This window comes from Chrysochloris asiatica, unplaced genomic scaffold (assembly GCF_000296735.1).
Source record: "Chrysochloris asiatica unplaced genomic scaffold, ChrAsi1.0 scaffold00003, whole genome shotgun sequence".
Taxonomy (NCBI): Eukaryota; Metazoa; Chordata; class Mammalia; order Afrosoricida; family Chrysochloridae; genus Chrysochloris; species Chrysochloris asiatica.
This window is the reverse complement of record NW_006408521.1, coordinates 41395187-41408731: the sequence shown is the minus strand read 5'-3', so window position 1 is coordinate 41408731 and position 13545 is coordinate 41395187. Positions and strand designations below refer to the sequence as shown.

The 13545-nt window shown below is 41.9% G+C and overlaps 1 protein-coding gene across 1 annotated transcript in view; it reads right to left on the bottom strand.

The window, feature by feature from the left end:
• The window catches only part of ACSL5 (acyl-CoA synthetase long-chain family member 5), a 62286-nt gene that overhangs the window by 29750 nt on the left and 18991 nt on the right, over positions 1 to 13545 (bottom strand). Inside the window, 2 exon segments of the mRNA XM_006831342.1 lie at positions 2737 to 2845; positions 7826 to 8016. Of these exon segments, the coding sequence (XP_006831405.1) occupies positions 2737 to 2845; positions 7826 to 8016 (300 nt within the window).

Here is a 13545-nt window from a genome sequence, read left to right as displayed (position 1 = left end):
ATGTTCAGCTTTCACATACATATTATGTGATGGAAACTAAGGTAGAACTAGAGAATCTATATTTTATCTAACATTCCCAGATGATCCTTAACATATTATCCACAGACCATGTATTGGCTAGAGGTCAAAGTACGGTTAAGGATGATATATTCAACTCCAGTTAAAACCAGATGTGTCCACTTCTCTATAGAAGTAGCCATGACAGTTTTCTCATACTTGCTCACATGAGAACCCATTTTAACTTTATCTTTTTTGTTTAAATTTAGCACAGAAAAAAATTTTTTTATATTATCTTATATGCCACATATCACATGCTACATGGCTTGTTGCTATTTATAATAGCATTACATGCTCAATGAAGAAAAGTTACAAAAATAGAAAACCAAAGAAAATTCTACCATCTTCAGTTATGAGGTAAGTAGAGAACCTAGTGGTTGTTTCTGATTTGTTGGTTTATTATTTGCATGAAAATCTAAATGAAGGATGATGTACAGCAAAAACACCAAGTAGAGGCCCCTTTGGAGCTTGTTGTTGTTGTTGTTATGTGCCGTGGAGTTGGTTCTGACTCATAGCGACCCTGTACAGGGTTTCTCAAGGCTGTAAATCTTTATGGGAGCAGAAAGCCTCATCTTTCTCCCGCGGAACAGCTGGTAGTTTCGAACTGCTGACCTTGTGGTTCACAGCCCGATTCATAACCACTACGCTACCAGAGCTCCTTCTTTGGAGCTTACAGATAGTTTTTGTTACAATAAGTCTTCCATTGTCTGGAGGAAGAACTACTTTTATGAAACTTCTAGGAGTTAATGTAACTGGAATAATGTAGTCAAATCAGAGCCCTTTTAGCATAGTTGATTATGAGCTGGGCTACTAACTACAAGGTCAGCAGTTTGAATCTACCAGCATCTCTGAGGGATGAAGATAAGGCTTCCTGCTCATGTAAAGATTTACAGCCTTGAAAACCCTATATAGGGTCACTATGAGTCTGAACTGACTCAACAGCACACAGCCAATAACCAAGAGTCAAATCAGACAGACTTAGATTGAGTATCAGTTCCAACATTTTCTAGTTCTGTGAACTTGGGCATGTTATTTTATGGTTGTTGTTGTTAAGTGTCAGTGAGTCAGTACCATTGATAAGGTTTCCGAGGAGCAGCTGGTAGATTTGAACTGTTGACCTTATGATTCACACAGTCCAATGCTGATCCTACAGTGCCACACCAGGAGTCCTGTTAGTGAACCTCAAAATTTCCATTTCCTCATCTTTTAAAAATAGGGGTGATGGTAGCTATTCCCTAGGACTTAGAGAAGATTAAGTAGACAACATAAGCGCAGTGGAGACCCTGGGTGGTCCAACCTTTTAACAGACTTGGTGGACAGTTTGATTTCACCCAGAGGGGCCTAGGAATAAATGCCTGGTGATCTCCTTCCAAAAAATCAGTCATTGAAAATCCTGTGGAGCACAGTTGTATTCTGACACACATGAGATCACCATGAGTCAGAACCAACTAACCAGCAATTTGGTTTATATGCCTAGTACAATTGTATAGTTAGTATTTGACAGGAGATGGCAATTGTCATAGTAAAACTCAACAGACAGAAAGTAAGAGAAGGGTAAGAAGTCACACAGACTAACCCATGCTTGGGCATATGTTATCTTAAAGAACAATGGTCTGAGGCGAGTTGTGGGTCAGTTGAGTTGGGAAGGAGCACTGGTGTACCTAGCACTGTGTTCGATGATGCCAGATAGAAGCCTCATCTGTTTCACATGAACTTATCCAAGTCCATGTGCTGGTGTTTTTCAAGAATGTCCAAAAGATAACTGCCTTCTATGGTATGAGGTCATTAGCATGGCCCACGCTGTATGAAATGGAGGTCAAGAACAAGATAAGAAGGCACCTATCCCTGCTGCCAGTGCATCCATTCTGACTCATAACAACAGGAAACCTGAATCACAATCCTGCTCAGATTCTGAATCTATAAGTGAAGGAAACTACATTTATACAGAACATTTGTTTCTAAACAAATTTCACATTGTGGTTGTTGTTAAGTGCTGTTGAGTTTGTTCTGACTCATAGCGACCATGTATAGGGTTTCCAAGGAGTGGCTGGTGAGTTTGAGCCACTGACCTCATAGTTCAAACCGACCTGTGGTCCAGTGCCTTGTCCCATAGCGCCACACCAGAACTCCCAAGTATTATGTGGTGGTGGTGGGCTGCAGAGTCAGTTCTGACTCATAGTGACCGTGCACAGGGTTTCTGAGACTGTAAATCTTTACTGGAGCAGAAAGTCTCACTTTCTCCCATGGAACGTCTGGTAGTTTTGAACTGCTGACCTTGAGGTTAGCAGCCTGACTTGTAACCACCATGCTACCAGAGCTTCTTAAATAGTGCATACTAGTGTGTTAATCAAAATACATTTGAAAACTTTATCGTCAACTCCTTAGCAACAACTTGTCAAGGCAATTCTCCTGTGCTGAGCAGATTCAGAGAAGCAAAGTGGTTTGCACAAGGTCACCCACCTGGAAGCGGAAGAATCCGTTTCCAGACCCAGTCTGTTCTTTGTGTGTTTCCAGCACTCATGTAGTTCTGTGCTAAGGTTCCCTCTTCCCTGTACGTTGACTCGCAGTTTCACTCAGATTGTCACATATAAGAAGGTGGGCTTTCTACACAACTCAGGGAAGAGAAGCACAGGCCAGACCCCCCAGTCTGGTCCTTTTACAGGAAAGGTCAGGGCTTACCAGACACAAGGAGTCCTCTCTGGAAAACTTCATACAGAGTCTTGGCATCGGAGAAGTAGTAACGTATTACGTCATTGCTCTTTTGGAGAGGACCCTTCCTTGCTCCTCCCTAAGACAGAAGACAAAGTTAAGACTGAGCCGGAGTCTCTTACAATACTTCCCAAATCCTTTATGGACTGAAAGAAGCGAACAAAGAATATTGGTACCCATGTGATTCCCTTTGAGACCACAGAGATCCCTTTACTGTTTAATCAATCAATCAATAAAGGAAGTATTAGAAAAATGGGCCTGTAATTCCATCCCCTATAGATTATCATAGTTAAGCTTTTATAAAACTTCCCATTCTTGGCTTTGCATATGTACATACATAGGAAAGATAATATTACAGTGTTTTACCCTTTTCATCATGTCAAGTTTAAAACTCTTTGGAGTCCACACTGTGTTGCAGGCACTGTGCAAATACTGCAACTGCAAAATGAACTAAGTGCAGAAGTACTGCCTGTGGAATCAGTTTCAACTCAGAGCGACCCCGTATACGGTTTCTGAGGCTGTACATCTCTTCAGGAGCAGAAAGCCCCATCTTTCTCCCATGGAGAGCCTGGTGGACTCGAACTACTGACCTTGCAGTTAGCAGCCCTATGCATAACCCACTCTGCTAGCAGGGATCCCTTGAGTGATGCATAAATTGGTTTTGGATGAGATTGCTCAGGGAAGAAAATAAAAACAAAATGCTGTGATTTATATTCTGTAATTACAAAAAACACGTATTTGGGCAGACAAAGGAAGTAACCAATTCTGTGCAAATGGTATCTCAATAGAGACAAAGAAGGTAAGTAGGCATTTACCAAAAAAGATGTGGGGTAGAAAGGAAGAAAAGGAAGAAGAGGCTAGAGAGAGAGAACCAAAGAATGGATGCAAAAAAGCACAAGGCAGAATCTGATTGAGAGCGAGAGAGTGGGGTGTTTGAGAACCAGGGAGTAATGAGGTATCTCTAGAAATGTCAGCTGGAATTACAGGTCAGACTCGGAATGGGTGCTGGCATGAATTACAACAGTGAACCAAAAGTAGTCATGAAAGCTAGTCTAGAGAACTAGGCATTATTAAATAAGTCTATGTTAATGGTAATTACTGAAATAAAGCTATAAGAGAACAGGGTAACACATGAGGGCATAGTGAGGAATCTAATACTCTAGAACATGAAGGAAGGTATCCCTGAGATATGACATTAAGGTGTGGCACTGTGGGTTAATGTGCTGGACTGCAAGGTTGGTTTGAACCTCAAAGTTGGTGGTTCAAGTTCACTAGCCGCTCCTTGGAAACCCTACACAGGTCACTATGCCGATTCGACAGCACTTAACAACAACAAAATTACCACTAAGTCCGTTTAGACTCAGTGACCTTATAGGACAGAATGAAACTGCCCATAGGATTACCAAGTAAATAAATACTTTATAATAAATATAATAAACACTAAGTCCGTTTAGACTCAGTGACCTTATAGGACAGAATGAAACTGCCCATAGGATTACCAAATAAATAAATACTTTATAATAAATATAATAAACAAATACTTTATATTTACAGAGTAAATAAATACTTTACCAAGCAAAGATTTATAATCTGTATGGGAGCTGACTGACACATCTTTTCTCCCAGGAAGCCACTGGTGTGTTCGACTCACCTACCTTTCAGTTAGCAGCCAAGTGGTCAACCACTGCACTAGTGGTCCAACTCCACCAATGGCTTTGTGGGTAAAAGCTGTGGCAGTCTGCTTTTGTAAAGATTTCAGCTTTGGAAATCCTGAGGAGCACACCTACTGTGTTCTATGTGGTCACTACAAGTTGGAATTGATGCAACAGGCTTTTTCACATTAAGCCAAGATGTCAAAAAGAAAGCCCCTTGTTAAGAAGGCATGCAGGGTCTTGCTACCTGTCCACATGCAGGTGGCAATAAAGTGGGAAAAAAATTGAAGATGATTTAGTGAGTTAGCTTTAAACAACTGGATAGAAAGAGATACATTTGACTGAGGTAGAGCAGGAGGGGAATGCGGAGAAGATACACAATAAGACACTTGCAGAGACTGGAGTGCTTTAGGGTCACGAAGTCCTGGTGTGGTGCTGTGGGTTAATGCACTCTCTGTACTGCAAAGTCGGTTTGAACAGCCAAGTCATCGGTTCAATCTCATCAGCTGCTCCTTGGAAACCCTATACAGGGTCATTATGGGTCAGAACTAACTGGACAACATTTAACAACAACAGGATCAGTGGACAGGCCCATGATCTAGGTTCCCAGAACTGGAATTCAGAAGAGAGGTTGGCACTAGAAAGTTAGTTTCGTGGGACGACTTTTGGTACTTTTTCAAGTCATAGGAAAGGAGACTTTTTTTTTTCAGTGGACAGGCTTTAGAACAGAGATTGGCAGACTGCAGTCTGCAGGCCAAATCCGGCCTGCCATCCACTTTGATAAATAAAGTTTTATTGGAACACAGTCGTGCTCATTTGTTTACACAGCTTTCATGCTACCACAGTGTAGCTGAGTGGTTGTTGCAAAGACCACATGACCAACAAGCTTAAAATATTTCTTTTTTAGAACACATTTGCTGAACCTTGCTTTAATGGACTCAAGAGATACTGAGAAGAAACAGCTGATGAGGACAGGAAACATCCTAAATCAAATTAAAAGGGAAGGCTAAGGGGAAGGAAAAGATCTGGGTGAAGACAAAGAGTTTCACAAAAGACACCCCAAGTCAGTTGAGAGAAAGTCTGAAGGAGAAGTTCCTGAATTTAGAAGTAAGGCTGCGGGTGACCCAGAGAAGACTGGGGGACGTGGTAGTGGTCAGAAACCAGAGGCTTGAGGTCCCGAAGGAGAAATCCACATGCAGACTGGCTTGAAGAACTCCAGTGGTAAAAAGAAGGATTGAGAGAAAATGGTGGCGTGAATCAATAGGATCAGCCAGAAAGGAAGATACCAGTGAAGAAATTGAACATGACAATACACCAAAAGACAAAAGCTAGGGAGTGTGGAGGTAACTAAAATACAATTCCTGAGTTGGAGAAAGAAGACAGTGAAAAACAACAACCCAACACACACAGGATTAGGTTTGTAAAGGGCCAGGAATGTTCTTTCTCTGAAGAGGACTGAGGGTGAATACATGAAGATACTCATGGAGGAAGAAGAAAAGAAGAATGAAGGAAACATTCTTGGAGATTCCAGTTTGCTCAATGATGGAGGAGAGGGATGGGGCTGGGGAGAGGAGACTTGGAGGGAAAGCCCAGCTAACTTTCAGTGACTAAATATTCAGAAGTAGTTTGTCAGTCCTTCTTCCTAGTCTGTCTTCATCTGGAAGCTCATCTGTAACCTGTCCATCATGGGTGCCTCTTCTGGTATTTAAAATACCAGGGCATAGCTTTCAGAATCACAGCAACTCACAAGCCACCACAGCATGACAAACTGACAGATGAGTGGTGGAAATTAATAATTAGTGGCCTGAAGAACTGAGAACTTGGACTCCTTTATTTTTGGAGGGGAAGGTTGTTTTTAAGAATGAATGGAATACAATAGTGAATAACTGTTATCAGGACTGCTTGTGAGGGCTGGAAATGTAAAGGTAGACATTTTGTAGCACGGAGGGGAGTGATTAACTTTCCAGTCTAGAAGCGGAGGTCCTTAGGACCATCATGGGAGAAGAGCAGAGAGCAGGACCCTACCCAGAGAAGCAGTGATGCCTGAGATGGAGGCAGAGAAGATGACGTGGAGAGATGGAGCAGTTGAGGATTTTAGACCCAGAGAGGGAGAGGGGCTGTGTGCTGGTGACCCGGGTGGGCAGGTTTGCAGGGTATACCCTTTGGTTGGTTGATGATGCATGGAGGGGATTGTGACTATGGCAATGAAACAAGATACGATAGGATGAATGTAAAACTAATGTTCTTCCATGTAAACTATCACATAATTCACAATAAAAACATTAAAAAAAAAAAAAAAACTAGAATGAATGGGAACTCACTGCTGGAGTTTAAATGGAGGAAGTGATTTCCTTAGCATTCTCAGATAATGGGTCTCTCAATGACAATGTTCTGCCTCGAGTGATAACTTAATCAATGACAATGTTCTGCCTCGAGTGATAACTTAACCTTTTAGATCTGGGGTTGGCATAGAGCCAGAAAGTACATACTTAGGGTTTGTGGGAGACATGAACTTTCACTATTTTTAGACCTCTTTCAAAAAATATAAAAAACATTCTTTGTTGCTTTATTGTTGCTAGTGCCACTGAGTTGATTTCAACTCACAGAGACCATAGGGTTTCTGAGGAGCAGCTGGTGAATTTGAATCGCTGACCTTGTGGTTCAAACTAACCTTATGGCCCAGTGCTTATCCTACAGCACTAAAAAAATAAATAAATAAAAGAAACCCCATTGCTGTTGAGTTAATTCGGCCTCACTGTATTTGTTAAGAGCAGAACTGCTATTTGTTAGAGTAGAACTGCTCCCTAGAGTTTTCTTGGCTATAAATGTCTATGGAAGGACATCATCAGACTGACCCAACATGGTGCTTCGAACTGCGAAACTTTTGGTTAGCAGTTCAGCACAAACCATTTGTGCCATCCAATGACCTTAGCTTAAGAGTATACAAAAAAGATGGATTTTACTCATGGGCAGACCTGGTCTAAAGCACTGGCTTCCTTAGACCTGGTGGTGGCGGCGGTGTGCCATCAAGTCAAATTTGATTCATCAAAACCCTGTATAGGGTTTGTGAGGCTGTAAATCTTTACAGATGCAGAAAGCCTCATCTTTTTCCTCCAGAGTGGGAGTTGGATTCAAACTGCTGATCTTGTGGTTAGCAACTCAATTATGCCACGAAGACTCCTTAGCATAAGAGCTAGCTGTGGTTTGATTTCATTACAAAGGAATGTGTCAATGATAGAACTTCAGATGTGTAGCTTTTCTGCTGAGAGCTAGCGTAAGAGGCTTACTTTCACATACTACAACTCATCCCCCTAAGGAGTTATCCCAAGACTTTGAGTTGCAGTTTACATTTCCTCAAGATCAACCAGTTTAAAGAGAGAAAGAGAGCAAAAAGAGTGGCAAGTTACCTCAATTCCTACGGACTGGTTGTTGAGGTCGACACGAGGAAAGACTGGCTGAGGTCTGTTGATGAGCCACAGGAAGATGGCAGCTCCAAAAGTCAGGATACCGATCAGGGCCGGGGTTGGAAGTGGGGAAAACAAGAAGTTGAAGATAAAAAGCATCTTTGTGAATAGCAGCAGCAGCAGGAAATTCAGACCTTAAAAAGAAAAAAAAAAAAAAGGAAAGGAAAACTTAGAGGAAATGGCTGTCTTTTCTCACTCAGTAGCTCTCTGTTTACAAAAGGACACACACACCATCCAGCCCAAAAGCCAGGGTAAGAGCTCTAGTAGCTAAATGTCGCCTACGGTTTTACCTCAGCAATGTTGAAAATAACTATAAGTGTTCTCCACCCCTGCTAGTTGACTGTCCTCACACAAGGAGGTAACTATCAAAGAAAACAAGTTAATCATTTCCAGACAATTTTGAGCAATGTTACCCTTTTACTTTTGGCCCACGAAGCCTAAAAGAAGCTTTGCTGGACTTAACATAAGTGGCAGTAAGAGGAGTCTGCTTCAGAGAGCAGCCTTTGCCAGGACCCTAGAAGGTGGGGAAGGATTCTTCCAACTGGATTTCCCTGGTGTAAACCAAACAGAAGATAAGACTTTATAAACATGTCTTCAGGACAGGTGACTCCACAGGTATTAGAAAGCCAGCATTTTTATACCAAGGGGCCTTTCCTGCTGGCCAGAACATGCTCATTGCTTCTTTGGGGAGCACCAGGAGGGGCTCAGAAACTCACAACCTTCCACCTTGCCATGTTCAATTCCCTTTCCTCCAGGGGCCCAGAGGAACCATTTCTAGTTGCGGAAAACATTAACAAACTCCAAGTGGGCCCAATACATGGTAGAAGGTGAACATTGAAGATTTAGGCTAGGATGAGCTCTCAAGGAACTAAAAGCTACAAACTCTGTCCCCACCTCAGTTTTTCTTGTAGTATCCAGCCAAGTTCAGCTTCAAACCTCTCTGAACTTCATGCTTGATAAAGCAGAGGGTGGAGAAAACAGAGGAAGACGTTACTTAATGCGATGGATGGACACAGTGGCCAACAATGGCCTCAAACATGGCCGCTATGAGTTGGGACTGACTGACTACACCTAGCAACAACCGCCATCTTGTGGAAGGGTCCTAGGAACATATGCTTGTTGAAGCCATCTATCCCAACTCTTGCTTTACCACTTCCAGATGGCTTGATCGGTGTAATAATGCAGCTTGTGATCACAGCAAACACATGGGCACTGCCCGCCTGCCAGGCTTGCCTAAGACACACACCATTTCCACTGTTGCTTCCCTAGTAAAAGCTAGAAATCCACAACTCCTTTTTATTCTTCTAGAGTCTAGTGACTGAGTTCAAAGAGACCAAATGTGCGTGGCATCTCACAGGTGACAGTACATGAAGTTCAGACTGTATCTTCAAAACTTGCTGTAACGCCTGACAGAACAGTAGCTCAGAGATGAGAGTGTGTTCCCACTCAGAGTCAAAAGACCGAAGCAAGCCCAATAAATGGGCTTATCAGCTCAAGATCATGGTCTCCCTCAGAGCATTGGGCCAAGAGCCATTACCCAGCATTTGGAACCTTTTCCACAAAGGGAAACAATTCACTTCAGTCAAACAAAGGTTTTTTATTTATAAGCACAGGATTTGTGTATAGGGGTAGAAACAATGGCATGAATGCCTGAGTCACCCGTGTACATTTTCTGCCCCTTGAATGGTTGCTACCAGATTTTGGAATAGTCACTGTCCATTTTATGGAGGAAAACTGAACTCCCAGAGACTGGGATGATAATTCCCTGACTCTTTGTTTTCTTCCACATTGCATTTAAGGGAAGGGGAAAAAAAATCACAAAACAATATAAAAACAAGAGCAAACCCCCACTGGTATGAGGTTATTTCAGAGCAAAGGTGAGCTTCTGAGAGCTGGGGGTTTTGGAATCCAGCCTTACCTGGACTTAGATGGTGGAGTAGCACTGGAAAGGGCAAATAACCAAAAATGTCCAAGAGCCAGCAGGACAAGGTTCTCAGGCTAGCCACTCCCACCAGCAGAAGGGGGAGCCCTCCCCCTGGGGAATGTAATGCGGTGAACAGAGTAGGTAGCAATACCAATGGGAAGCAGAGATTTGCTTGGCAGTCACCCATCATGCCCTCTTTACCTATCTGGCAGGATTCTATGATCTGGGCTTTTCCCCTCGGTCTCTGTCCTACCTGTCCTACCTCTCCCCTGGCCCCACCTTTGGCACTGTATCGTCTCTGCTAAAAGAACAAATTATTTCACTGATGACTTTGACCTTCTTCTCCCAGATGGCAGATTCACATTTATGGGAGACTTTGTAAACAATGTCTTCAAAATAGAGTCTGAAAGTGAACTTGGTGCCAGAAATGCTGGGATGGAAGACAGGGAGTGGAGAAGAGGGAAGAACGAATATGCTGGCAGGTAGTACACTAGAGAAGACAGATGAAACCCATACCCAATATAAAGGAAGTCTCTGATTCAGCCCCATCTAACTGTTTCCATGCAGTGATGTGGACCCACCAACTCCAGTGGTCAAATGTTTTCCCCTAAAACTCAGAGAAGACTGAATTATTGCAAACTTCCTCAATTTTAACTGTCAGTTCAAGTTTTAAGAATCAGGCATGGGACAAACAAAATCACATCTCCTGGTTGAAGCTGGGCCAGGGCCTGCCAATTCCTAAACCTGACTTTTAGAAAGGCTTCAGTAACATTGCCCACAAATAGAACAGGACTGACCTCTTTGGTTCAAACAAAGGAGATACTCATGAATGCTAAGAGTGAGAATGAAAGCACCTTGCCCACACTGGCAAACAAAACAAAACAAAGCAAATCAAATAAAAAACCCAAACCAGTCCAGTTGCCAAGGAGTTGATTCTAGCCCATGGTGTCCTCATGTGTGCAGAGTAGAACTGCTCTATAGAGTTTTCAGAAGCACAGTTGCCAGAACAACTAACCTTATGCATTGTGGCTGAGTGTTTAACTCTTTGTGTTACTCAGGGACTCCTACCTACACTGGCAGGGGTTTCATTTTGCAGAAGACACTAAAAGATGTATTCAATTTGTTAAGTGAACTCACTCACTTACTGTCTACTATTGCTAGCCAGGCATCCCACTGAAGGAGGAGATGCACACAATTCCAGTTGCCCCCATACCACTTTTTTTTTTTTTTTTTAAATGCAAGTAAAATTTACATTGCATAGACTTCATTTTTAAAGTGTATAATTCAGTGGCATTTATTGCATTCACAATGCCTTGTAACTATCGGTTCTCTCTAGTTCCAAAACATTTTCACTATCTCCAAAAGAAACTCTGAATTCATTAAGTGGTCCATTTCCCATTCTTCCCTCCCCTCAGCCCCTGGTCAACATCTGCTTTCTTGCTTTCTGTCTCTACCAATTTAGTTCTTCTGGACATTCCAAGTAGAATCATACACTATGTGACCTTTTTTATCTGGCTTCTCTAATTAGCATAATGTTTTTGAGATTCATTCATGTTGTAGTATGAATCAGCACTCTATTCCTTTTAATGGCTGAGAAATTTTTCATTGTTTGGCAATACCATATTTATCCATTCATTAGTTGATGGATGATTGGGTTGTTTCAACCTTTTGTCCGTGGTGTTGCATTGACATGTACACTTTTTTGTTTGAACACCTATTTTTAATTATCTTTGAGTATACATCTAAAAGTGGAATTGCTGGGCCATATAGTAATTCTATGATTAAGTTTTTGAGAATTATCCAGAGTGTTTTCCACAACAGCTGTGCCATTTTACATTCCTACCCGACTCGATGGCACTTAACAACAACAACAACCAGCAACGTATGAGGGTTCCAATTTCTTATCCAGGACATCCTTACCAACACTTGTTATTTCTCTTATACTTCTTCAAATTATACCCTAATGGGTATCGCATTGTGGTTTTGATTTGTATTTCTCTAATGACTAATGATGAGGACACGTCTTTTTATGGTCCCCCACCATCAATCATTAGACAAATAGTCACTTACTTTTGGGTCATTTATATGTCTTCTTTGGAGAAATTTCCATTCAAGTTCTTGGCCCATTATTAAAAAAAAAAAAATGTGTGTGTGGGGCATCCATACATCCATACCACAGAGAGGAGAGGGTCTTAGAGGGAGAGGGACTTAGCACAAGAGGACTTGCTTGGGGTTGAAGCAGAGGATTGTCACAATCACCAGGTCAGAGAGTGGGGGAAGTGTTTCACTTGGGGCCATTCTAATGTGTTGTGACTTGCTCAGAAGTCTGTAGCCAAACTGGGAAAGGAACTCCCAGACCTGGGCCAACAGAGCTCTTTCCTCTTTTCTTCATCACTATTGCCTTTCTCCCTGGCCCATTGTTTCCCAACTAGAAGTGACATAAAGAAAAGAGGAAATGCCGTCACACCAACTGTTTAATTGGGTTTCTGTGGAGTGACTCAGCCAGAATTGCAACTTAGTGACACCGGTTGTATGACAGGTGGGGTGGTGGCTTTCCCCTTACTAACTTTGAAGGTATCTGGAAGTGTTAGCAGGGTTAAAGGTGAGAATGATAACCAAAGCTTCCTAGTCCAGCAATGGTATGACTTGAGGCTCTTGCTTTCTCTTTGGCCCTCTGTTTCCTCCATTTAAACAGTGAGAGAAGTAGATGAAATGGTCACAAATCCTCTCCAGCATGAAAAAGTGTGTGTGTTGTGCATCAAAAGACACAATTAAGTAAGTAAAAATACAGAATGGGTGTTAGTATTTGCAATTCATGTGCCTGATAAGTGCCTAGTATCTAGAATACATAAGGAATTCAACAAAAAAAAAAAGATAAGCAACCCAATTTTTAAAAACTGGTTTAAGAACTTGAATGGAGATGTCGCCAAAGATGATCTAGAAATGACCCAAAAGTAAATGACCACTAGTCTAATGACTAATGATGACGATAAAAAAAAGTGTCCTCCCTATCCACAGAAACAGCAATGCCAGAGATGGAGACAGAGACAATGACATGGAGAGATGGAGAGGTTGGGGACTCTAGACTCAAGGAGGGAAAGGGGGAGAGGGGTTGTGTACTGGCAGCTGGGGGGCTGGCATGCAGGGTATACCCTTTGGGTGTTTGAATAATTATATATTCCTGAGTGCTTCGGTGTACATAAAAAAAACAAAAACAAAAACAGATGGAATGGAAGCAAATGCTGCTGAATGATGATGCATGGAAGGGATTGAAATCATTGCAATGAAACAAAATACAATAGGATGAGTGTAAAGCTGATGTTCTCCCATGTAAATGATCACTCAATTCACAATAAACACTTACTTAAAAAAATGTGTCCTTATCATTAGTTATTAGAGAAATAAAAGTCAAAACCACAATACGATACCCACTGGATCATAATTTGAAGAAATAACAAGGATTGGTAAGGATGATAAGAAATTGGAACTCTCATACATTGTTGGTAGGAATGTACAATGGCACAGCTGTTGTGGAAAACACTCTGGATATTCCTCAAAAAGTTAATCATAGAATTACTATGGTAGTGGTGGTGGTGGTTATGTGCCGTGGAGTCGGTTCCCACTCACAGAGTTTCCGAGGCTGTAAATCTTTACAGGAGCAGAACGGCCTAGCAATTCCACGTCTAGATTTATACTCAAAGATAATTACAAATAGGTGTTCACACAAAAACCTGTACAT